Source organism: Cervus elaphus, chromosome 11 (assembly GCF_910594005.1).
Source record: "Cervus elaphus chromosome 11, mCerEla1.1, whole genome shotgun sequence".
Classification (NCBI taxonomy): Eukaryota; Metazoa; Chordata; class Mammalia; order Artiodactyla; family Cervidae; genus Cervus; species Cervus elaphus.
This window is the reverse complement of record NC_057825.1, coordinates 10,632,596-10,655,782: the sequence shown is the minus strand read 5'-3', so window position 1 is coordinate 10,655,782 and position 23,187 is coordinate 10,632,596. Positions and strand designations below refer to the sequence as shown.

The following is a 23,187-nucleotide window of genomic DNA, read 5'->3' as shown; positions in this document are numbered from 1 at the left end:
GAGAGGGTTTCCTGGTGTTTGGAAACTTTTATTAAGACTCCCTTTCTGGGATGGGTCTCCGTCCCTAGTTCTTTTGTCTCTCTTTTTATCTTTTATATTTTGTCCTACCTCCTTTTGAAGACAATGGGCTGCTTTTCTGAGCTCCTGATGTCCTCAGCTAGATCAGAAGTTGTTTTGTGAAGTTTGCTCTGCGTTGAATTGTTTTTTCGATGAATTTGTAGGGGAGAAAGTGATCTCCCCTTCCTATTCCTCCGCCATCTTGGCTCCTCCCCTCTGATTAACATTTTAGGATAAACATAAACAGTAATAACTTTTCCTTTTTTCCCCCTCACTTTTAAAAATGTAAGTAATGTACATTCATTCTAGAAAATGAAGGGAAAAAATTGAACCATCTGTGACCTTACCATTCTATTAATAACAGTTAACATTTTGGTTTATTTATAGCAAAATTAGGCTTATGCTGTTTTGCAACTTTTTTGGTTTAACCATGTAACAGTAACATTTCCCTTTGTAATTGACTATTCTTAAATAACATGGTTTCTATTGGCTGCTTTCTTTAACTTCAAATGGGCATTTCTCATAATATATTTAAACTTTTTTCTATGATTACACAAGTAGATTGTTTCCACTTTTTAGACATTATAAGAAGTCTTGCAACAAGCAGCCTTAGATGGAGTTTTGATTAGTTCCTTGGATAAATTTCTAAAAGCATTTCTGGCTAAAGGGTGTGTTTATTTTTATGGCGTAACAGCATTAAAAGCACTTTAATCAGTCTTTTATTCTCTTATCGAGGCATGAAACATTACATGGCGGCTCATGACTGTCTTGTAAAGTTCACTCACAGTACAAATGTCTCTCTAGGTCCTTCAAATCGTTCTAATTCGGTGTCCTCACTGGACCTGGAGGGGGAGTCTGTGTCAGAGCTTGGAGCAGGGCCTTCTGGGAGCAATGGAGTTGAAGCTCTGCAGTTGTTGGAGCACGAGCAAGGTACAGTGAGGTCGAGTTCAGCTGCTCAGCAGCGAAGAGTTCACCTGGTCACAGAACGAGCATTCTGTGTCCCTGCGCGAAGAATCCACCTGGTCACGGAATGAGCATTCTGTGTCCCTGCGGGAAGAATCCACCTGGTCACAGAATGAGCATTCTGTGTCCCTGCGCGAAGAATCCACCTGGTCACAGAATGAGCATTCTGTGTCCCTGCGCGAAGAATCCACCTGGTCACAGAATGAGCATTCTGTGTCCCTGCGCGAAGAATCCACCTGGTCACAGAATGAGCATTCTGTGTCCCTGCGCTTGGGGTGTGCTCAGTTGATTGCATACTGACCATTAAACTGGCATTTGTTCATAGTTCCTACAGTTCTTAAAGATGTGTTTAGTTGGGAATTCCCTGGCAGCCCAGCACTTAGGACTTGGCACTTTCAGTGTCATGGCCTGCTTCAGTCCCTGGTCAGGGAACTCAGATCCTGTAAGCTGCAAGGTGCAGCCAAAAAAAAAAAAAGTTTAGTTGCTAAGTGGATTATTTTAGGCTTAAATTACATAGAAGAATTAAGATGCATTGCTTGAGTTGTATAATATTTGGTATTTCAGTTCTGTAGTATTACAATTTTAAGGGGTACTAAGATAAATTCTGAGGGCTCAAGGAACTTAGAATAGGGTGAAAATGGTACACAAATGATTAAAATTATCATAAAAGTGCATTGGCAGTTCTGGGTAAGAAATACATGTGGTTCAAAGTGTAGGGAAAAGCTTATAGGGAAAAAATAGTAGCCTTAAAGCCTGGCTGGCATTGGCATTAGCTGAAACTAGAGATACTCTAGGTAAAGTAATATTAATAGTATAAGCAAGTCAAGGAGCTGGGAAATCATAGTACTTTCTCAGGAACTGTCAAGTAGGGTGACGACGTGAAGTTAGGATGAAAAGCAGATGGATCCCTGTTGTCCTTTTAGAAAAAGTTCTTTGGATTTTTTCATTTAAAAATCACTGGTGGATTTTATGGGAATGTTTATTGCCTTCAGCTGGATTTAAGGCAATGACTTAAGTGGGTGTAAAAATCACCTGGGGAGTTAGGAAAAAAGAAAAAAAAGGCATTTCCCATGTCTCATTTCTAGAGATCCTGGTTTAATCTCTTTTTAGAAAAGAAAAGAGGGTTTCCAGTCAGGTTGGTTGAATAAAAGTAAGGCTGAATTTTACTCAGTCAGTTTGTCACTATGTTTTTTTTTTTTTTGGAAAGCTTGAATTATTATTATTTTTTCATTTATTTTTATTAGTTGGAGGCTAATTACTTTACAATATTGTAGTGGTTTTTGTCATACATTGAGTCACTATGTTATTTAGGATTAAATTTTCTGCAAAAAGCAGAAACCTAAAATAATATTAGCTTAAGATGGAAGTTGAAAGAATATCACTTCTTTAACAAACCTTTTAGGGGATTCTGGTATTCTTTTAAAAATATTTATTGATTTGGCTGTGCCAGGTCTTGGTTGCAGCACGAAGGACCCTTAGTTGTAGCTTGTGAACTCTTAGTTACAGCTTGTGGGATGCAGTTCCTTGACCAGGGATAGAATCTGGGCCCTCATACATCTTGGATCACCGGTAGTCAAGTAGGGAGCTCTGCTAATTTTAGCTGGACATCTGTTGGTCAGTGGGGAGCTGGCTAGTCTAGGATGACCTTTGCTTTGTTCCATGTGGTTCCTCCTCCCCTAAAAAGCTGGTTTCAGCTTGTCCTCGGGGCAGAAGCAAGGATGAGAGAGAGCAGATGTTTGTAAGATCTCTTGAGGCCTAACCTCGCAACTGGCACACTTCCTCTTTATCCTTTCGGACAAAGCAAGTTACCAGGCCTGTCCAAATTCAAAGAAGGGGGCATACATCCCAATTCTTGAACAGTGTCACACTGTAGAGGACAGGGAGACAGTTGACAACATCAGCTGCCCCAGTTAACTGACCAGAAGGGGGAGCACATATGTTGAGCTTGGTTCAGAGAGGGAAGGAGTACATCCATGAAGGAATAATTCCGTGTTTTGGTACTGTGTGCTGAATGTTAGTGTTCAAATATATACCTTGGAGTTTAAAGACATAAAGTTCTTTAAAGTTGATTTTAAAAATGGTAGCCATGCTATGATTTTGTGTGTGTGTGTGGCGGGGGGCGGGGTGGGGGACAAAGTTGAAGCCTAAGGCAGAGGAGGGTTCAGAAGGGCCTGACTGAAGTTTCCTCAAAGAAAGAGTCTTTGTCATCTCTACATCAAAGTTACACAATATGTTCCAAAACTGAGGGAAAACCGGCTTTGTCAGATAGCCACAAACAGGCATATAGGAAACCACATATACCATACATTATGAGTGAATCTAAGGGATTTCAAAAGTAATTTTTTTAGTATGTACTTGTTTTTAGGCGAGTAAGATACAGCTCCCCTGTAGTTATTAGGGAATTCAATGGAGAAGGTGGCATTGACCTTGTCCTTTGCTTTGAAGGCTAGATAGCATTTTAGTGCTTGGAGGAGGAGGAAAGGCTTCTATGTTGATTCATTCTTTTTGTGAAACCCAGTCAAAGAAATGGAGAAATGCTGGCCTTGAAAAGAGAAAAATCGGAGAGGACAAGGTAGTTATTGGTGAATATTTTAAAGACTGTCCTGAGGGGAAAGGATTATACTTTGGTGTCATTCCAGAAGACAGAACTGAGTTCACTCAACATGGCCTTCTCGGGGAATTCCTCAGTGACCTAGTGGTTAGGATTCCGGGCTTTCACTGCACTTGCTCAGTTTCAGCCCCTGGTTGGTTAAGTGAGATGCTGCAAACTGAATTAAATGACATAGCCCCCCCCCCAAAAAAAAAACCACCCCCACCATCCACCAGGGGGAAGAGACTTCTGTTCTGACTCGAGAGAACTTTCTTGTGCTGTGACCTCAACCCTCATCCGCCCAATGGAAATTTATTGCTCCTCTGGGCTCTCATTGCTCCTCCTCCGAAGCTTAGTTATAGCTGGATGTCGCCCTACCTTGTGTTAGAGCTCGCATCTCTCCACCAGACTGTAGAACCTCTGAACACAGGGACAGGCCTTTCATCATGTTGGTGCCTTCCCTCAGTCTCCAGCGTAGAGCCTTGTATGTATTAGATGCTCAGTAAATGCTTCCAGAATCTAATAGAGTTAGTAAGTAGAGTTGATCTGCAAGAGAAAAGATTGTAGGGGAGCTATAGCAAGTCACCTGTATCAAGAACTCTGGGGCGCTTCCTCCACTGAGAAGAATAGGTCCCCTCCAGCTATTAATAGGCTGTTTTATAATGTTATGAAGTACCCTGCTCAAATATATTTAATGGGGGCTCTACCATTTCCATGCTATGATTTTTAAAGTGCTTAATTTTGCTTTTGCTAGCTACTACGCAGGATAATCTCGATGATAAGCTCCGGAAGTTTGAAATCCGTGACATGATGGGACTCACGGATGACAGGGATATATCAGAAACAGTGAGTGAGACGTGGAGTACAGATGTATTGGGGAGTGATTTTGACCCTAACATTGATGAAGATCGCTTGCAAGAAATAGCAGGTAACTGCTGCTGAATGTCTCTGGAAGATTGCTGTTCAGTTATTCGTATCCACCCACCCTTCATGGGAGGGAGCTTGCGTGCTCTAACAAACATGGTGTGTGTGTTAACAGTAACTGGGAAACTGAGATAATTGTATGTGACAAGGCATTTGTGTATTTTTTTTTCTCTTTATTGAAAATAAGTAGTATTTTCTCTGTTCTGCATTTAAGGGTTCCTCCCCATACAAAAAAGAACCAAGCTTTTGAATTATCTCTTTGTCAATTCTTGTTTGCAGAGCCTATGATTAACATATTAGTCTATGATTAGCATATTCTTCTTTTGAAACTAAACATTTTGCCTTAAAATGAAAATTCTTACAGGTTATAGCCATAAAGCCTTTCAGAGTAATATGATATTGACATTCTCTAAAACTGAATTTGCTTCTGGAAGGTTTAATTCAGCTCCAAAGCAAGGAACAGTTTTCTCTGCTTCTGTTTTCCTAGTATCAGGTTTATCAAGATACAGTTTCCATATGTTAAAGTTACCCTTTTAAGGATAGTGTTCTGTCCCTTCTGAAAGAGTCACACAGTCTTGTAATCACCATCTTTTTTTTCTTTTTTTAATTTTTATTTTTATTTTCTTTTTAAATCATGGACCATTTCAAACAAATACAGGAGAGAACAGTATACTGAGCACCATTACCCATCACCCAGATGCAACAATTACACATACACACCTGGCCAGTTTTGTTTCATTTCTTCTCCCACCTTTTCATCCCCTCTCCTGATTATGTGATTATGTTTAGGCATGTTCCAGACATTATTTTATTTGTAATTATTTTTTTTTTTTGTATTTGTAATTATTTCATGACATATCTTTCTTTTATTTAAAAAATTTTAAATTTTGTATCAGGGTATAGTTGATTTACAGTGTTGTGTTAGTTGTGATTCAGTTACACATACACATCTGTCTACTCTTTTCTAGATTCTTTTCCCATGTAGATTATTACAGAACATCGAGCATAGTTCCCTGTGCTGTACGCTAGGTCCCTAATGACCATATATTCCATATATGGAAGTGTGCATATGCCAACCTCAGACTCTTAATCTATCCACCCCCGCCCCCCATCTTTTCCCCTTGGTAACTGTGACGTATCTTTAAAAGGCAACTTTTGCCAGTGACCTTTTTCCAAAAGTTCTTCATCTCCTGAAATAGGATTTTATTAGGTTTAATCAGAAGTAGTGGAGCGTTCCGAACCTGACTATTTTTAACACAGGTGTACAACAATGTTTAACCTTTCTGTTTGTATTTTTAAGAAGTATAAATAGATTTCTCAGTTGGTTTTGGATTATTTTGTTCCATATGTCAAAGTGATATTTCTCCTGTAGGTGAGCTGTATTTGGGCAATAAGCTATATTTGCATTGAATGAATGCTACAAAGGAGATGTGTATTTCCCTGCAAATATACTTTATTTCTCTGAATATGTGGCTAATGTGCCAGAAAAAAACATTTGGCCAGTATAACTTTCTGTGGTTAAGTGTCTCCGAGTGTTTTTAATCCCTGAAGGACTATAATTGTTAGAGAAGTGCTGAGGACACACAAAATTTGCTGAAAAACAAGAGTGAAAGCTAGTTGAAATGACTTGACCTAATGAGCTGTGTTTTCTCAATGGAGACCAAGGTGAACAGTAGGAAACGGATGAAAAGGAACTTGTGTTATTGTGACCCAAGTGGGAAATTTGTGTTTTTAGTGGTTTTATTGATTGAAATTACTCTTACCCTGGCTTTTTTCTTGTGAGTAGAGACATTTTGTTAACTTTGTGTTTGCCCTTTTCCCATTATCTCTGCGCTTTCCCTGAGGATCTCTATTAACCCTTTGCTCCCCGTTGGTTATACAGGTGCAGCAGCAGAGAACGTGTTAGGCAGTTTACTGTGCCTACCAGGCTCAGGGTCAGTGCTTCTTGACCCCTGCACTGGTTCTACCATATCAGAGACAACCAGCGAAGCTTGGAGTGTAGAGGTATTGCCAAGTGACTCAGGTTAGTATGCTGTCATTGTTTGCTTTTTTATTTGCACAGAAGTTTTAAATGTAAGGCATCCTAATTTCTATATTAAGTATACCTTTTGTCAGATATACGTTTGACAAGTATGAGGCAATAACTTTGCTCAGAACTTCAAATGGAAAATTAGTTCAGGATGTTTTCTGTCCATCAAGAAAAAATGTAGCGTTGGATGGCAGAGGCTAAGATAGCCGGTGCTGACTCGGTTCAGTTATCTTGAAAGCAATTGTTAGTAACTTATCAGGATTCTATGTGGGACATTGAGTTCAATGTCTCCCACTAACTTACTGCAAGAGAAGAATAGCAGCACAGCTTGAACCTTGAGTGGTTGGATACCTGGTAATAAGCATGTGTAGATTTGGAGAATTTAACCCAAAGATACCACATGCAGTTTTGAAATGCATTGACATTGAGACTCTGGAATCCCAAGAATTACTTTGTGCAGGGTTATAAATGTGGTGGTTTAGCCGCTCAGTAACGTCCGACTGTTGCGCCCCGTGGACTGTAGCCTGCCAGGTGTATTTTGTACGTTCTCTTGTGTATTGCGTGTCTGCTTTTTTCTGCTTATGAATTTAAGTGCTTGTCTTCAACTAAATATCAACTACCAGGATGCAAATATAAGCACCTGTGTATCTGAATTACATTCTGTTTCATCTGCTTGGCTCAAAAATATGAAGTGATTTTGGTGTGTGTTTTTTAACCTTATACCACATTCAGACATGCTAACCTGTCCATAAGGAGACAGTAGGATTAGCTCACTGCTGAGCATCCATAGGAGTTATTTTTTAGAAAGTGGTTGATTTAATGACAAGCTCACCTATATTCTTTTGTTTAGTTTACTTTTAACCAAAAGAAAGAATACTCTGAGATTAGTGATCTGGAAGCAGAGTTTTCATCTGTGCACAGTGAACTGGCCTGTATCGGGATAAAAACCACAACCTTGACTTTAACATTTGATCTAACTGGCTTTGCTAACTGGTCCAGACTTGGAAGTCTGTTTGCACTGAGTCCATTCATGCCCCAGTAGCTTTCTTCATCTGGGTCACAAAAGCGGAAGCTGATGTGCTAGCAGAATCAGTAACGTGGTGCCTCACTTCTTCTGCTTAGAGGCCCCAGATCTAAAGCAGGAAGAGCGGCTACAGGAACTGGAGAGCTGCTCGGGACTGGGCAGCACGTCTGATGACACGGACGTCAGGGAGGTCAGTTCCCGCCCCAGCACACCAGGCCTCAGTGTTGTGTCGGGTATGTCTGTCTTGTTTTAAGGAATAAGGACTTGAAGGTGTGTTCCCACGTCCCCCTCTATAAAGTCAATAGCAAAGATATATATTTTGTCTAAGATCTGAGTAAGTCCCAGGAAACAGTTATTTCTACGGGACCTGACATCTATGAGAAGTTAACATGTGCCTTTATAGAGCCTGTCAGAGTAGCTGATAGACGGTCTGTGTGTGTTCCCTCTATAACTATCTGTTCTTGGTAGCCTCTGCTGCTGTATTTAGCTGTTGTGTGGTAATTCTGATTATGTTGTACAAATCAAGGTAAATATATTTAAGCAATAGTACAAGAAAGGACATAATACCAAACAGTTCCCTTGTAAGGAATGGGACACAAAAAAATGTGAGACTATATACATTTCTCCAAACTTCATATACTTTTTGTGTGGTTATTTTGTTGTTCTTGCTGTTTATTTTTTTACCATATATATATATTTTTTTCTGAAGGCATAAGTGCAACCTCTGAGGATATTCCCAATAAGATTGAAGATCTGAGATCTGAGTGCAGCTCTGATTTTGGGGGTAAAGATTCTGTCACTAGTCCAGACATGGATGAAGTCACCCATGGTAAGAAGGGGAAATGAGAATGACTTTTATTAATAGAAATGATCACATCCGTGACTGAAACTGTCAACCTTAACACATTGCTGACAGTGATATCAATTGTTATACATCTTTGGGGCATTATGTGTATAAGGCCTTAAAATAAGGTTCACATACTAAATTTCATTCAGTTAATCCACTGTAGGAATCAGTCATAAGGAGACAATTGATGTATGGAGAAAGTCTTATGCACCAAGATATTCTTCATAATATTTATATTGGCAGAAAACTTAAAACAACCTAAGAACTGAAAAATAGAATGGCTAAGTGAGTTTTGATGTAACCACTTATTAGAACTTGCACAGCTGTTTTTTAAATGCTTTAAAGAATACGAAATAATTTGGAGAAATACCTAGAACATAATATCACTTGGAAATTTTATCTTAGAGCATTTTATATATAAGATAATAAAATGTAAAAGAACCTATCCTAAAGAAAGTACTGGGAAGAAGTACCAGAGTGCTAGTAAGTAGTGATTTTATATACTGTGTAATGGTTTTTAAAATTTATTTTTTAATCGAAGGATAATTACTTTACAGAATTTGGGTACTGGGTTTTGAAGTACTTTTATTTTTACGTTTTTGTTTATTCTAAACCAAGGTTTCTTATCCTCAACACGATGAACATTTTGGGTCAGGTAATTCTTTGTTGTGGCGGCCTGTCCTATGCACTGTAGGATGTTTAGCAGCATCTCTGATCTCTGTTGGAAGCATACCATCTCCTTCTTGTGCAGTCATGACAACCAAAAGTGAAAGTCGCTCAGTCGTGTCTGACTCTCTGTGACCCTATGGACTATACAGTCCATGGAGTTCTCCAGGCTAGAATACTGGAGTGGGTAGCCTTTCCCTTCTCCAGGGGATCTTCCCAACCCAGAAATCAAACCCAGGTCTCCCTCATTTCAAGCGGATTCTTTACCAGCTGATTCACAAAGGAAGCCCAAGAATACTGGAGTGGGTAGCCTATCCCTTCTCCGGCAGATCTTCCTAACCCAAGAATTGAACCGGGGTCTCCTGCATTGCAGGCAGCTTCTTTACCAACTGAGCTATCAGGGAACAACCAGAAATCATTGCCAAATGATCACTTCGGTGGCACAGTAAGCCCCAGTTGAGAACCACTGTTCTAAACCAACAGTTTTCAAAGTGTAGTGTCCATGGCCCACTGAGGGCCCTTAAGACCTCTCAAGGGGCTGGGGAGGTATGAGGCCATAACTGTTTCATATAATAAAAGGCTATTGTCCTTTGTGCCATACTGATGTTGCACTGATAGTGCACAAGCAGAGATGGGTAAATTTGCCAAGGCTTTCAGCACAAAGCAGGACAGCAGCACCAGGCCAGGCTCCCAGTCACTGTATTCTTTTCTCAGAGTTACAAACAATAAAAGTTTTACTTGTGAATGTGTTTGATAAAGCAGTAAAAATTATTTAATTCTGTATCTCAACCCTTGAGTACACATCTGTCTAATATTCTGAAGACATAGGAAGTATCCCTAATGTATTTCTGCTGCATTCTGAAATATGATGGGTCTAAGGAAAAGCTTCTATGATTGAGTTATGAACTGAAGTGGCTGTTTTTTTTCTTTTTTCCCTTGTTTGTTTTTTCATGAAACATCATTTTTACTTGAAAGAATGATAAGCTGTAGTTATTGGTACTTGGGTATTTGGCAGACATTTCTTGAAAATTAACAAAATGAGCCTGTTATTTCAAGGAAAACAACTGACAGGGTAGAGTTTGTTGCTGGTGATAAAATTCAGGCTTTCAGATAGAAATCAGAATTTTGGAAAGCTCTGTGTCTACCTCCATGAGCATGACAGATTACTGCCATTTAAAAACTTTTCTGGTGAGATTGGTGGTGATACTGAGAGCGTCATTTTTTCTGGATGTTATATGATGAATGGTGTCAACATTTGGAAGATCTGCATTTATCTAGTTGAACCAATATTTTCTAGATGATCAACACATGATGTTACAAAATCACTCTTGGGTAAAAGATTCCTTCAAAGTGCAAGACAGACCATTTGAATTTTAATGTAACAGTACAAAAAAGTTCGTTGGTCTGGTTTCAGCTTCCAAATTGTAGCTAACCTTTAAAAAATAGATACTACTGCCAAGTTTTGGTATAGTATTGAAGAGTAATATCCATAGTTTCCTGAAAAGGCTGTTAAAATATTATCTCCTTTCTACTTGCATATCTTTGTGAGATCAGCTTTTCTTTATATACTTCAGCCACAACAGCACAGTGCAGCAGGTGGAAAGCAGAAGCAGGTATGAGAAGTTAGCTGTGTTCTGTGAAGTCATACATTGAAGGAATTTGCAAAAATGTAAAAGTGTCACTCTTCTGGCTTTTTATTTTGGAAAATATAGTTACTTTTCACCTAAAAGGGTTATTTTTGTTACCATTTAATGAGTGTATTCAATTAAATTAATATATATAACATTTTAATATAAAACTTATTAAAAGTTTAAAATTTTTATCTATATATTCTTTTCGGTTTTAATTGCTAGTATGGTTAACTATCGTTAGATATAACCTACCTTATATTAAATATGTAAGATATATCTTATTATATATCTTATAATATATCTTATATTAGTTATATTAGATATATATAACCTTATATATAAGTAAGGTTTTAGGGTCAAAAAATTTTAAGGGACTTTCCTGGCAGCCCAGTGGTTAAGACACCACACTTCGTCTGTCAGGTACATGGATGGAACCTGGTTGGAGAACTGATCCCACATGCTCTGTGGTGCAGCCAAAATATAAAAAAAGTAATTTAAATAAATTAAGCATGTTTTACATGACCTAAGACCAAAATCTTGAGAACTGATCATTCTAAGCTATCTTTCCTAGTGATAAACTATTTCTGCAGTTTTTAAAAAGGAAAGTAATTATAAGACAGAACAAAAGGAAAATCAAGTGGAAAAATCATACTATCATTCATTATCAAAAAAGAACTCAGACTCAGAAAGTTTAGAGCAACAGTTTCTTTTATATATTTGTGAGTTTTAGTCTCTGCATACTTATCTGTTTTAATATTCTCTCATTTTGATTGTTTAGACATATGCTTAGAGGGGGCTTCCCGGGTGGCACAGGCGTAAAGAATCTGCCTGCCAATGCAGGATATGCAAGAGACATGGGTTCGATCCCTGGGTTGGTGAGATCCTCTAGACTAGGAAATGGCAACCTGCTCCAGTATTCTCGCCGGGGTCAGAGGAGCCTGGTGGGCTACAGTCCATGGGGTCGCGAAGAGTCAGACATGACTGAGCACTCTTGCTCAGAGGAATCATCTTTTACTCTGTAGCTTTAAAATAACGTACTTGTTCAAGTTTGTTTTGTGGTATAACATAGCTTGACTCACTTTTGTTTTGAGTTCTCTTTTGCTGAGAACAATAGTGAATTTCAGGTTTTACAGCTTTTAATTTATGCTCCTTCTGTAGGTAGTATTGTCTCTTTTTATAGGTGAGGGCAAAGTGGGGTCAGGAAACTTAGAGCATTCTGAAAGTTTTGATGATTTTCATCTTCTGGCTCCGCTCTTCGCAGTAACCATAATATAATCTGGCCATTAAAAGTAATAGGCATGTGGATACTGGACCACTTAAACGTAATTAAAATCCACGTATGTAGATAAAAACCTAAAATGAATATGATGTAATCAGAATATACTGTTTATTAGATTCTGTTTTTTCTGGTATGCCCTCAAGTTCTAATTGGTCAAAAAGGAAGACTGTGGAAGAGAGAGCCATTTTCGCTGTGTGGAAACTGCCTCTGAGTCATGACTTCTGACTTGGTCACACTGTCTGCCCATCTCTTTCAGGTGCCCACCAGCTGACCTCTCCTCCATCTCAGTCAGAGTCTCTGCTTGCCATGTTTGATCCACTGTCTTCGCACGAAGGTAAAGTAGTCAGGTGGACTTTCTGACCCCTGTTTATCACGGCCAGAAGAGCAAAACTACAACCCCTTTGTTCATGCCTTTTAGGATCAGTTGTGTCTCAGCTGAGAACGTTTTTTCCTGTGTTGCAGGGGGAGCTTCTGCTGTGGTAAGGCCGAAGGTTCACTATGCCAGGCCGTCGCACCCACCCCCAGACCCCCCGATCCTGGAAGGAGCTGTGGGAGGAAACGAGGCCAGGTTGCCTACCTTCGGTTCCCACATCCTGACTCCAGCTGAGATGGAGGCGTTTAAGCAAAGGCACTCTTACCCTGAGAGATTAGTTCGCAGCAGGAGCTCTGACGTCGTGTCTTCTGTCCGGCGCCCGATGAGCGACCCCAGCTGGAACCGACGCCCAGGGAATGAAGAGCGAGAACTCCCTCCAGCCGCAGCCATTGGTGCTACTTCTTTGGTGGCTGCGCCTCACTCTTCATCTTCATCCCCGAGTAAGGACTCCTCAAGAGGAGAGGTACGGGACACAGGCCGTGCAGAAGAACTTGCTCGTTATGGTCAGCTATAGTTAGTGTTCCAGCTGCCTAGTTCTCTTGATACCTGAAATTAATGTGGAATATATAAATCTAGGGTGAAGGAGGGCAGTGGTCATGTCTAAAGGCAGTTTGTCAGTCTGATATGTCCAGCACCTTAACCCATTAAAAAAAACCCTCTACTTTGGTTGTGTAGTAATGTATCTTGCATTTTTATGATACTTTTAACTTTTCTCTAAGCGATTTTGTATCTCATTTAAACCTCACAGTTTTCTTCAGAGATGGATAGAGGAACTGCTTTTTTTTCTTATCCAATAAGTTATTATTTTTAATTTTTCAACACTCACAGAGTTATATTAAGTTGGAATGAGACACACAGAGCCTCCCTCCCCCAGCCTTGTGAGACTCAGGTGCCAACCTGATGCTCCAGGGCATATTTCTCTATCTTTATATGTAGAGAAGCATTTCCAGTTCAAAAACAGCAGAATTCATGTCTCTCATTCTGTGTTTGCAATTCCCTTCTCCAGCAGTGAAAAGCCTGCTTTTGTGATTCTTCATGTAGGTACTTAATTGAGGAGTCTCCCTGTGTGTAATGAATATCCCACCCACACCACTGAACCCTCCCTGGGTGCCCTCATTTCCCTTCTTAGGTTCTGATATCCCTTTCACATGGAGGCCCTCAGAGAAGGTATTTTTAGTTCCAATTTTGTAGATGAAAAAACAAAAATAAAATGATTTGTCTAAGGTCATATCATAGATTAGTAAAGGAATTATATAGTCCCTGCCTTTTGACATGTAGTCTTAACGATAACTCAAATTGATGATCAAAGCATCAGCTTTGCAATTGGTCACATCTAGCTTTGAGCCACTGTGCCACATCCAGTCTGTATAACTTTGGGGAAGGTGGGGAGATAACCTTTTTTAGCCTCTTATTTCTCATCTATAAAGAGGACTTAGTAATAATATTTATCCCCTAAGACTATAAATATTATCGTTAAGCCCTTTTGCTGCCCTGGTAGCTCAGATGGTGAAGAATCTGCCTGCAATGCAGGAGACCCAAGTTCGATCCCTGGGTCGGGAAGATACCCTGGAGGAGGGTATGGCAACCCACTCCAGGATTCTTGCTTGGAGAATCCCATAGACAGAGGAGCCTTGCAGGCTATAGTCCATGGGGTTGCAAAGAGTCAGACATGACTGAAGCCACTTAGCACCCACAGTCTACTGTGAAGTTTAAATGAGGTAATACATGTTCTTTATTCAGTGTTTGGCACACACATACTTAGTTTTATTATTAATACTACTGCTACCGTCTCTCCAAATCTCTAGATTTTATCTGCATTGCATTTAGTCATCCCTTATGAGTGTTTATTGAGTGCCTACTCTATGCTGGACTCTATTACCCTTTTGGCTTACCAACAGTAGTGAGATAATGCCTACCCTCAAGTAATCAACCAGTCTAGTGCTTGAAAGGTATACGTCTGTGTTCCAGAAGCTGCCTGTACCACAATAAGAACATTTTTGCTCTGAAGACAAATGAGTGGTTTTTGTATTTCACAGACTAACTAAAATCCTTTTCATAGTAATTTATCCTGCTGTCCAACTACAAATAAAACATCAAACTTTTTCTACAGACTGAAGAACGCAAAGATAGCGATGATGAGAAATCAGACAGGAACAGACCTTGGTGGAGAAAACGTTTTGTTTCTGCCATGCCCAAAGGTAATTTTATAAGATATCAGAATGCAATAATAGCAACAAAAAGCAAAGCCCCCGAATCTCTTTCAGAGAGCTAAAATTTCAACAACTCCGGGAGATTCTTGCGGGGCCTAAGTTTCGTGCTGTTTTGAGGTTACAGAAAATGCTTTTACTCAGGTGAATGCTAAGGTACAGCTTTAGAAGTGATAGTTCCTGTTCTTTGCAGGAAGTGGCAGTGGTTTCATAAATGAAAGTCAGGCAGGTCACAGTTGTTTAAATATTATATTCCATTGAAGTTAAACGTGTAGGACTTTTGACATATGTATTGCTAATAATTACTGCAGGAAAAAGGGATGCTCTTAATAAACAAACATTGAAAATTCATTCTTTACATTCTTGGAATAAACTTAAGCTTCTTATGTTTATAATCATTGAGAATGATAATACCCTGAATATTAGTGTTTATTCTGGAAGGCAGTTGTGTAGCATTGTTCGCTTTTTTTGTGTGAATAGCCTGGCATTATTCCAATAGGTATTGAAATCTGAGTTGGCAAAAGCATCTCTTCCAGGAAGGAGAGATTATCCAGGACTAAAGGGAAGGGCTTCTTCTGAAGGCCTCTTCTTGGCACTGTGGTGCTCAAGGAGCTGAGGAGCACTGCTTTCACGCCAGACTCAAGCCCACTAGAGGAGGAGAGAATGAGGCTCAGAGCTTTGAATGTGTTGTGTTTTTTTGAGCAAAGGTTAAGAGGCAGTGGTTTTGATTCAGTCCCAATAGATTCCTGTTAAATCCTTCTTCCTGTGGCAGATGACCTCAAAGCAGATTCTGAAAACTTCTTTAAGAACCTTCAATGCTATGTTAAGAATGATAATCAGTGGACACTCGGGATTTCTTAGCTTTTAAACTTTTCACCTTCCTTCCACTTAGAAATGTTGGCACACCAGTTAACTCCAGAATGACTGCTGTCTGCCGAGTAGTGCAGTATGTTATATGTCACACTACTGACTTTATTTAATTTCCAGCTCCTATACCATTTAGAAAGAAAGAAAAACAAGAAAAAGACAAAGATGATCTGGGGCCTGACAGATTCTCAACACTCACAGGTTTGTAGACCCATGGACTTCCTGGCTCCTTCATTCCCAGAGCACATATTTCATAACACTTTCTCTTGGGTGCCATAAACGTTGCCTTTTTAGACGAGTGTGTCTGTGTGTGTCCAGTGGGGAGTATGTTCGTAGCTCTGTGGTTTCCCGTTGGCGGCCACAGGGTGCTCTTCCTGCAGACCGCCACCACCATCATCACCCTCATTGTCATAACCTCTGTTTATGATGAGGTCCCTGAGCCTCTGGGCCTGCGCTGGCACCCGACATCTTAGTGGGATGATGACCTCCCATGCCTTTGAGGAAAGTGTGGTGACGGTTTTAGCGCTGTGCATGCTGTATCTTTGGATCATTGACAGTAGTTTTCTTTAATGTTGATCGTAGAAGTCTCAGTTTACTTCCATCTATAGTTCTTGATTATTCAGGGTCACTGAAATTCTGTTTTACCTAATCATTTCCTTTTTTCCCTGAGACATGTTCAAACAGTATCAGTAGATTTGTAAACTTGACCAATTTTTTTACAGCTTGAATCATTTTAACATTGCTATCTGACCCAAGGAAAATAAAAGTAGGGGTTGGGTTCTTACCTCATGTAGCATTTGTGTTTTTGCAGCTTCTTTTTGGCATGTTATGAATGAACACTAAAAGGAAAAAGTATGAGAGGTATTGTTGACAACCCAGCCTTGAGTTTGATAGCTGTGTGCTGTCCCCAGTGACTGCAGAGCATCTGGAGGGAAATTAATTTGTCATCTCTCTTTTTCTTATGTTGATTTTAAATTATTTGTTATCCTACTCAGGTAAAATGAAGGTTTTTATTTACAAACGGGATAAGTGTCAAAAGAACATCCTCCTCAAAGAGCTCAGCATAGTACAGGTAGAATCCCATTTCACTGCATAGCACCGTCATGTCTAGCTCTGAAATACATGTAGGCAGTTCCATGTCCCAGCGTACCTTCCTGTTTATTTAATGAAATGACTTCCCTGGAATAAAGGGTTTTTAACAGCAGTAGCTGTGCTTTCAGGCCAGGTTTCCTGCTGAGAGCAGTCAGGCCTCATTCAACCAACAAATACTTGTTGAACATCTGACTCATGCCAGGCACTGTGCTAAGGGTTGTAGGTGTTAAGTCAAATCACACATGAATCTTGGCACTTAGTCTGATTGAGAAGAATTGGAAAGGCATCCTTTTGGCAAGATTTTCATGTTTTCTTACCATGCTCCTCGTTTTAGAATACCGCCACCATTTACAGAATGGAATACTCAATGAAGAAATTTCAGGTTTTCAAAATGTTTGAATTAGTAACTTTGGAGAAGTTTTAAATTATTTTTTACTCGTGTCTTTAGGTAATACATTTTTCTTAGTTCTTAGTGCCTAAAGGAGAAGCTAAGTTGACTTAAGTTTTTCCCATAAAATATTTCATTTTGTTTGTGTTTGATTCAAGCAGTTTAGCTGCCCTACTGGTGCAGAAATTTCTACCCACTCTTAATTAATGACTCAGTGAGAAGTATCATTAAATCAATTTTTTTAAATGTTATGAATTTCTTAACAGTCTGTCCATCATCTCACCACCTTTTCTTTTTTTCATATTCTCTCTGAATCTTTCCATATCTAGATATGACTTTCATGATTAAAACAGAGTTGTATCCTTTACATGTTATTTCATAAACCCTCTCCCAGTTTCTCCTAGACATAGGTGGTTTTTTAATCATTATTGGCTCTTAGATCATCTATCATGATTTTATGGCAATGTAAACCATTCTCTTGCTTTTGGATGTTTAATCATATGCAATTATTTTTTTTTACTATGAAAAACTATTTAAGATAAGTTGGAATACTCATCCCCTTGTACATATAACATTTTTTATATGCTTTAGTTATTTTTTCTTGTTGTTTATTGTCCTCAGGTAAATTTTTTTAAATGGCATTATAGAAATAAAGGTTATAAGCAACATTATTGCTTTCACTATGTTTAGCCTTTTTTCAGAGCCTTCAACAGCACTCAAAACCAACAGCAGAAAGAAGATTTTGTAACAATAAAGGTTTTGTGAGTTTGCATTTTGAAGATCATGTTTTATTAGGACTCTCTTACCATGCATTCAAATTATTATAGCAGAAATTAAATTATTTTGGCAGCTGTTTCTCCCTACAGTTTACCACAATTTTACAGAAACACAAACACTAAATATTGTTTTTTGTGGAAAGAGAAGAAGAGCCTATGAGCATACCACTTAACCTCTTTCTACTTTAATTTCCTTTTCTTAAAAATAGGGTGGTAGGGTTATTGTTTAGCACAGTTCCTGGCACGTGGTAAGTGCTCAATAAATGTTAGCTGCTAGTCATATTAGCTGCCGTTAACACATAGGAATATATAAATTCTAGTGATTTTTTTTTATATATGTTTTAAGACTTTTAAAAAAATGGGATTCTACCAGAGTGTGATATTACCTGCTTGGCCTAGGTCTGCCTCAGGAATTTACATTTCATCGTGGAACTATGTTTTGTCCCATAGATCTGTAGCACTTCTTTGCTTTGTTAACTGTTAATTAGTGACTCTGCCATCTGACTCCAGGAAAACATACCGATGTGCTTATTTTGCTGACAGAATAGTGGGCCTATCAGTAACCAGGGATGCACCTGTGATGGTGGTAAACCTTTTCTCTGTGTACCGCAGGTACAATTCAACCACTCTCCCAGCATGTCTAGATTGTCTGGGAGCGCCTCTGACACCACTGCATGCACGAAAGTGCTCTCTAGTCCAGCATCTGTAACTGTCATGGTGAGATCCAGTGAGATAGAATACGAATTATCTGAAGGTTTTAAATACGGTGTAGAGAGAGAAATTCATGAAGGAAAAGTGGAGGAAGGCATTTAAAAAGTATTTAAAAGGGTTAAGTTTTAAGTCTGAATACGTTTTTTTCCTCCTTCAGCATAGAGATGTCTGAATAAATGAAGCCTGCATATAAAAATGCTTTGTTGGAAGTTCTGTTAGCATGCCTTGCTGATAACAGTGATTTGAGTGTAAACACTGTAGAATCCCATCATCCATTCAGTCTGCACTGAACTGTTTGACAATGTCATGCAGAAATCTGACGATGATGAGAAAGTGGAGCTAATCATCCCGATTTCGTGCCTTGGCAAGGCTCTCAGACTTAGGATGAGTAGGCAGCTGCATGGTGCCTCTTATAACACTGAGATATGTGCTCTTTTTACGTCTTACCTCCTAATCCGCCTTTGGGATTATGCTACTGGTGTCGTACTAACATCAGAGTGGGTGCAAACCAAGGGGCGCTAATTCTCCTCCTCTCCTTTCCCTCCTGCAGATGATCCCAGCCCGAGACTCAGTGCACAGGCTCAGGTCGCTGAGGATATTCTGGACAAATACAGGAATGCCATCAAACGCACCAGCCCCAGTGAGGGAGCGCTGGCAAACTACGAAAGTGCAGGTGACCATCCTGATAAAGAATGGAATAGGAACTTTTATATCACTGCCATGAAAGTGGTCTGAACTGAAAGTAGCCTCTTTCTTTTTTAACCTTTTCTTTTATGATGGAGTGCAGTCAGTTGACAAGGCGCAGCAGAGCATCTCAGCCATACATACACATGTATCCATTCTTCCAAGTAGCCTGTTAGTAGCTCCCGTAAATAGTTGTCAAAAAACCATGGTATAGTCCCCAAGATTAATATTACAGTGTTTCTGGAAGAGTCTCTGACAAACTGAACATGAGTTGGTTCAAGGGGGACTCACAGGAGCCTGAGAAAACCTCCTACACTTTTAAGTTTTAAAATAACAAAAAAGTTGGAATAGTACAGTGAAGGTCTGTTATATTCCATCTGCCTAGACTTATCAGTTGTTAAGGTTTTGCCACATTTTCTATATGTATTTTTTTCCCGAAGCATCTGAAATGATCTAAGAATAGAGATTTTTTTTTCCACATAGGCACATTATCTTTATTATACTAAGGAACTTTTCATTTGTTTTGATTGCATACATGCGTGTATTATCTAAATTGATAAATTAGAAACATAAAAACAACTATGGGGCACCATAGGTCTGTGCTGGCTGCATTTGTGAGTTTGTCCCCGGCTCATTCTCAGGCGGGGAGGATTGGGGGGGGGTCCCTTGGAGTGAGGATGAGGGATCTCAGTGTGGCCTGGCCGAGGGGGTCACAGCCAGCTGCTTCCTGACTGGGCAGGAATTCCACATCCTTAAAACGAGGGTGTTATACGTGAAATAATTTCTGAGGCCCCTTTTAGTTCTGTGATTCAGTGATTGTGATTACAGAGTATTATCTTTATTAAGTTAATAAAGGTTTTCATTGTTTTGGATTACAGTTGGGTAAGAAGTAAAACTATTCTCACCTGTTCTCTTGATATATTATCATTGCTCTCAGTTTATTTACGTGTTTGAAGTTTCCTTTTTTTTTTTTTCCCTTTCTCTCTCAAAGAACTCTTTTTGGGAGGCACAGCTTAATTTATTGTTGAGTTGCTCTGAATACCTACCAGTGCCAGAATATTCCGGATTAACTTGCTTATCCTTTCTGCGGGGGGTGGGATTTGTTTAGAAGTCATGGGCGACGGTGAAAGTGCACACGACTCCCCTCGTGACGAAACCCTGCAGAACATCTCCGCTGACGATCTCCCGGATTCCGCGAGCCAAGCGGCCCACCCTCAGGATTCAGCCTTCTCTTACAGGTATTTCTTTTATATGATTTAGAACCTTTGGGTTTGAATTTTTCATCACCATTGCAGTCACTTCAAGTCAGGTGTTTCTTTGAGTCCCTTAATAAATATGTAAAGCAGAGAGGTAAGAATGAATGAAGGCTGTGCGCTGAGAAGACTTTGCTCGCCCTGTGGATGTCATGTATCAAAGGCTTTAATTCAGAGAATGAAAAACCAAGCGAACCTCATGGGCTCACAGGGACCACATGTTGTTGAGTAACCCACTTCCACAGTAAGCCTACTGGAGCCCTCCCAGTTTGTCATCTTCCTCGTTCCCTCAATTTCTAACATGGTTTGAGAAAATGACTTTAGGAGCCTGAATAGTTGTGCACGGGCTTAGTTGCTTCAAGGCATGTGGGATCTTCCTGGATCAGGGATTGAACTCCTGAATCCTGCATTGGCAGGCAGATACTTTACTACTGAGCCTCCAGGGAAGTCCCCGGATTATCAGTTTTAAAGCACTAATCATCTGTCCATCTCTCCGTTTCTGTCTCTGTCTTTCTATCTTTTTAAACTTTTTATTTTAGAAACTTTCTAGCTTGCACAAAATGGAAAAATACAGTGATGTACCTGTTCCCCAGATCTAACTGTTACTAATACATGGCCAGTTTTGTTTCATGTTTACTTCTTCCCCAGCTTAAGTTAAGCAAACTCTTAATAGTATATCATTTTATTTACTTTTATTGAGGTATAGTTGATTTATAATATTGTTTAAGTTTCAGGGGTACAGCATAGTGATTCACAATTTTAAAAGATTATACTCCGTTTATAGTTATCCTAAAATAATGACTATTTTCCCTATGCTGTACATATCATTTTATCATTAAATATTATGGAGCTTTATACTTTTTTCCTATGGTAAAATCGGGTGGAGGGGGTAGTGGAAGACAATTTTTATTTTCCAGGCATGACTTCACTGCTTTATATAGATTCAGAGTCTACAAAGTAGGCAAATATTACAGTTGATTGAGATGATTCATAAGTTACTCATTTTCAAGGAAGCAAACCATTAAGGCGGGTCTCAGAACCAGTCAGGTGAGGTGAACAAGTGATAATCCTGCAATAGGAGCAAACTCTGGCTTGCTCTCGAGGTGTTTCTACTCCTTTTTTTGGGAGGCAGCCTCAGCCATTCTGAAGAAGCTCTGGTCCCTGCCCTCCAAGACCCTCCCAGGATGAAGGGCTGTGTTGCTGAGGAGGATGTCTTGCTGAAGGGTGCTCTGCCAGGTGGGAGCAGGAGGTTCAGTGGTCAGAAATTGAGCGGGTTTTGGCTCAATACAGAGTTTTGATCAACAGGGCAACAGAAAGGTCTTCTTGTCACAAGCTTTTCTTGTGGCAGGATCAACATTTCTTGAGAGATGTGGTGGAAGGCTTCCTTAGTTTGGGTGCTGAGGTGGTCCTTATGACTTCTGTTGATTCCTTCCCAGCTTGGGCAAAATCTGGCTTTCTGACTCGTCATCACATTTAGCATAGAATTCAGTGGATGTTGGAAGGTCAGAAAGGATTTGTTTAATTCTAGTGACTTTACCAAATGGTCCTTACACAGAGCACCTTTACAACCTTGCTTCTCAGATAACCAGAAAGCCCACTCCTTAAGCAAGGTGTCAGTGAGTTAAAAATTATCTTTTATTTATGACCGTTTGAAACATTTGAGTCCTGAGCTAGCCTATTTGTGTATGTGTGTGTGTGCTAAGTCGCTTCAGTCGTATCTGACTTTTTGTGACCTTATGGACCATAGCCCACCAGGCTCCTCTGTCCATGGGATTCTACAGGCAAGAATACTAGAGTGGGTTACCATGTCCTCCTCCAGGGAATCTTCCCAACCCAGGGATCAAACCCATGTTTCTTATGTCTCCTGCATTGGCAGGCAGGTTCTTTACCACTAGCACCACCTGGGAAGCCCATTAATTTGTATAGTAAATATGATAATAGTTTATTGAATGTGACCATATCTGGACAAAGAAATGACTGTATCTTCATCTGTTTCTTTAGAGATGCAAAAAAGAAACTGAGGCTCGCTCTTTGCTCTGCGGATTCTGTGGCTTTCCCAGTGCTAACCCATTCAACAAGAAACGGTTTACCAGACCATACAGACCCAGAAGGTAGGTTGCTACTTGAGAGTTTATTTTTTTCTTACGCTTTATAGGAACCATATGAAACTGCCAGTATTCAACTGTATTTAAACTATACAGCAGTTCCATCCTGTTCAACTTAACACAGTTATATTAGCATCAGTTAAGGGCACCTGGATTACTGATGGTTTGTGAAAATGTTCTCTGATTGGTTCTGCTTAGTTTTACCGATACAGTCGTAACTGACATCCCACAGGCCTGAGGGATGACCTTCAGCTTATATAAAGACCCTGGAACTTCTCAACAGTAACAGAATTCTGATGTTTTTTTATTTAGACAATGAAATTGTCTGCTTCTTAAAAGTGCAAATAGCTGAAGCAATTAACTTACAAGATAAGAACTTAATGGCTCAGCTTCAGGAAACAATGCGTTGTGTATGCCGCTTTGATAACCGGACCTGTAGGAAGCTGCTGGCTTCTATCGCCGAGGACTACAGGTAACATCCCCAGCCTGTTTCACTTGTACACCTGTTTTCAGCTGCAAGTATTTTCTTCTCAGCCCTTATTTCAGAAATGAATCTAGGCTCACTACAAAGTGCTGGGCTTTCCTGGATGTAGATTTCCAAGCAACATGTTATATATATATATATCCAACATACATATATCCAATATATGTGGATATTTAGTCTGGAAGTGTAGTTGTAAGTGAGCAGCTCTTACTAGGGCTTTCCTGATAGCTCAGTTGG

At 39.7% G+C, this 23,187-nt stretch overlaps 1 protein-coding gene across 5 annotated transcripts in view; it reads left to right on the top strand.

Annotated features, from left to right (window-relative positions):
• Window positions 1-23,187, top strand: part of GAPVD1 (GTPase activating protein and VPS9 domains 1) — a 72,789-nt gene that overhangs the window by 37,222 nt on the left and 12,380 nt on the right. For 3 of the 5 annotated variants that reach the window (XM_043916853.1, XM_043916851.1, XM_043916852.1), the window contains 13 exons: window positions 862-987; window positions 4,365-4,538; window positions 6,417-6,557; window positions 7,686-7,820; window positions 8,297-8,416; window positions 12,267-12,344; window positions 12,473-12,846; window positions 14,494-14,581; window positions 15,578-15,658; window positions 18,975-19,097; window positions 20,217-20,346; window positions 22,363-22,472; window positions 22,779-22,938. In XM_043916853.1, coding sequence (XP_043772788.1) covers window positions 862-987; window positions 4,365-4,538; window positions 6,417-6,557; window positions 7,686-7,820; window positions 8,297-8,416; window positions 12,267-12,344; window positions 12,473-12,846; window positions 14,494-14,581; window positions 15,578-15,658; window positions 18,975-19,097; window positions 20,217-20,346; window positions 22,363-22,472; window positions 22,779-22,938 — 1,840 coding nt within the window. The remainder of the gene's footprint in view (window positions 1-861; window positions 988-4,364; window positions 4,539-6,416; window positions 6,558-7,685; window positions 7,821-8,296; window positions 8,417-12,266; window positions 12,345-12,472; window positions 12,847-14,493; window positions 14,582-15,577; window positions 15,659-18,974; window positions 19,098-20,216; window positions 20,347-22,362; window positions 22,473-22,778; window positions 22,939-23,187) is intronic. The other 2 variants (XM_043916855.1, XM_043916854.1) reach the window with 1 other exon arrangement.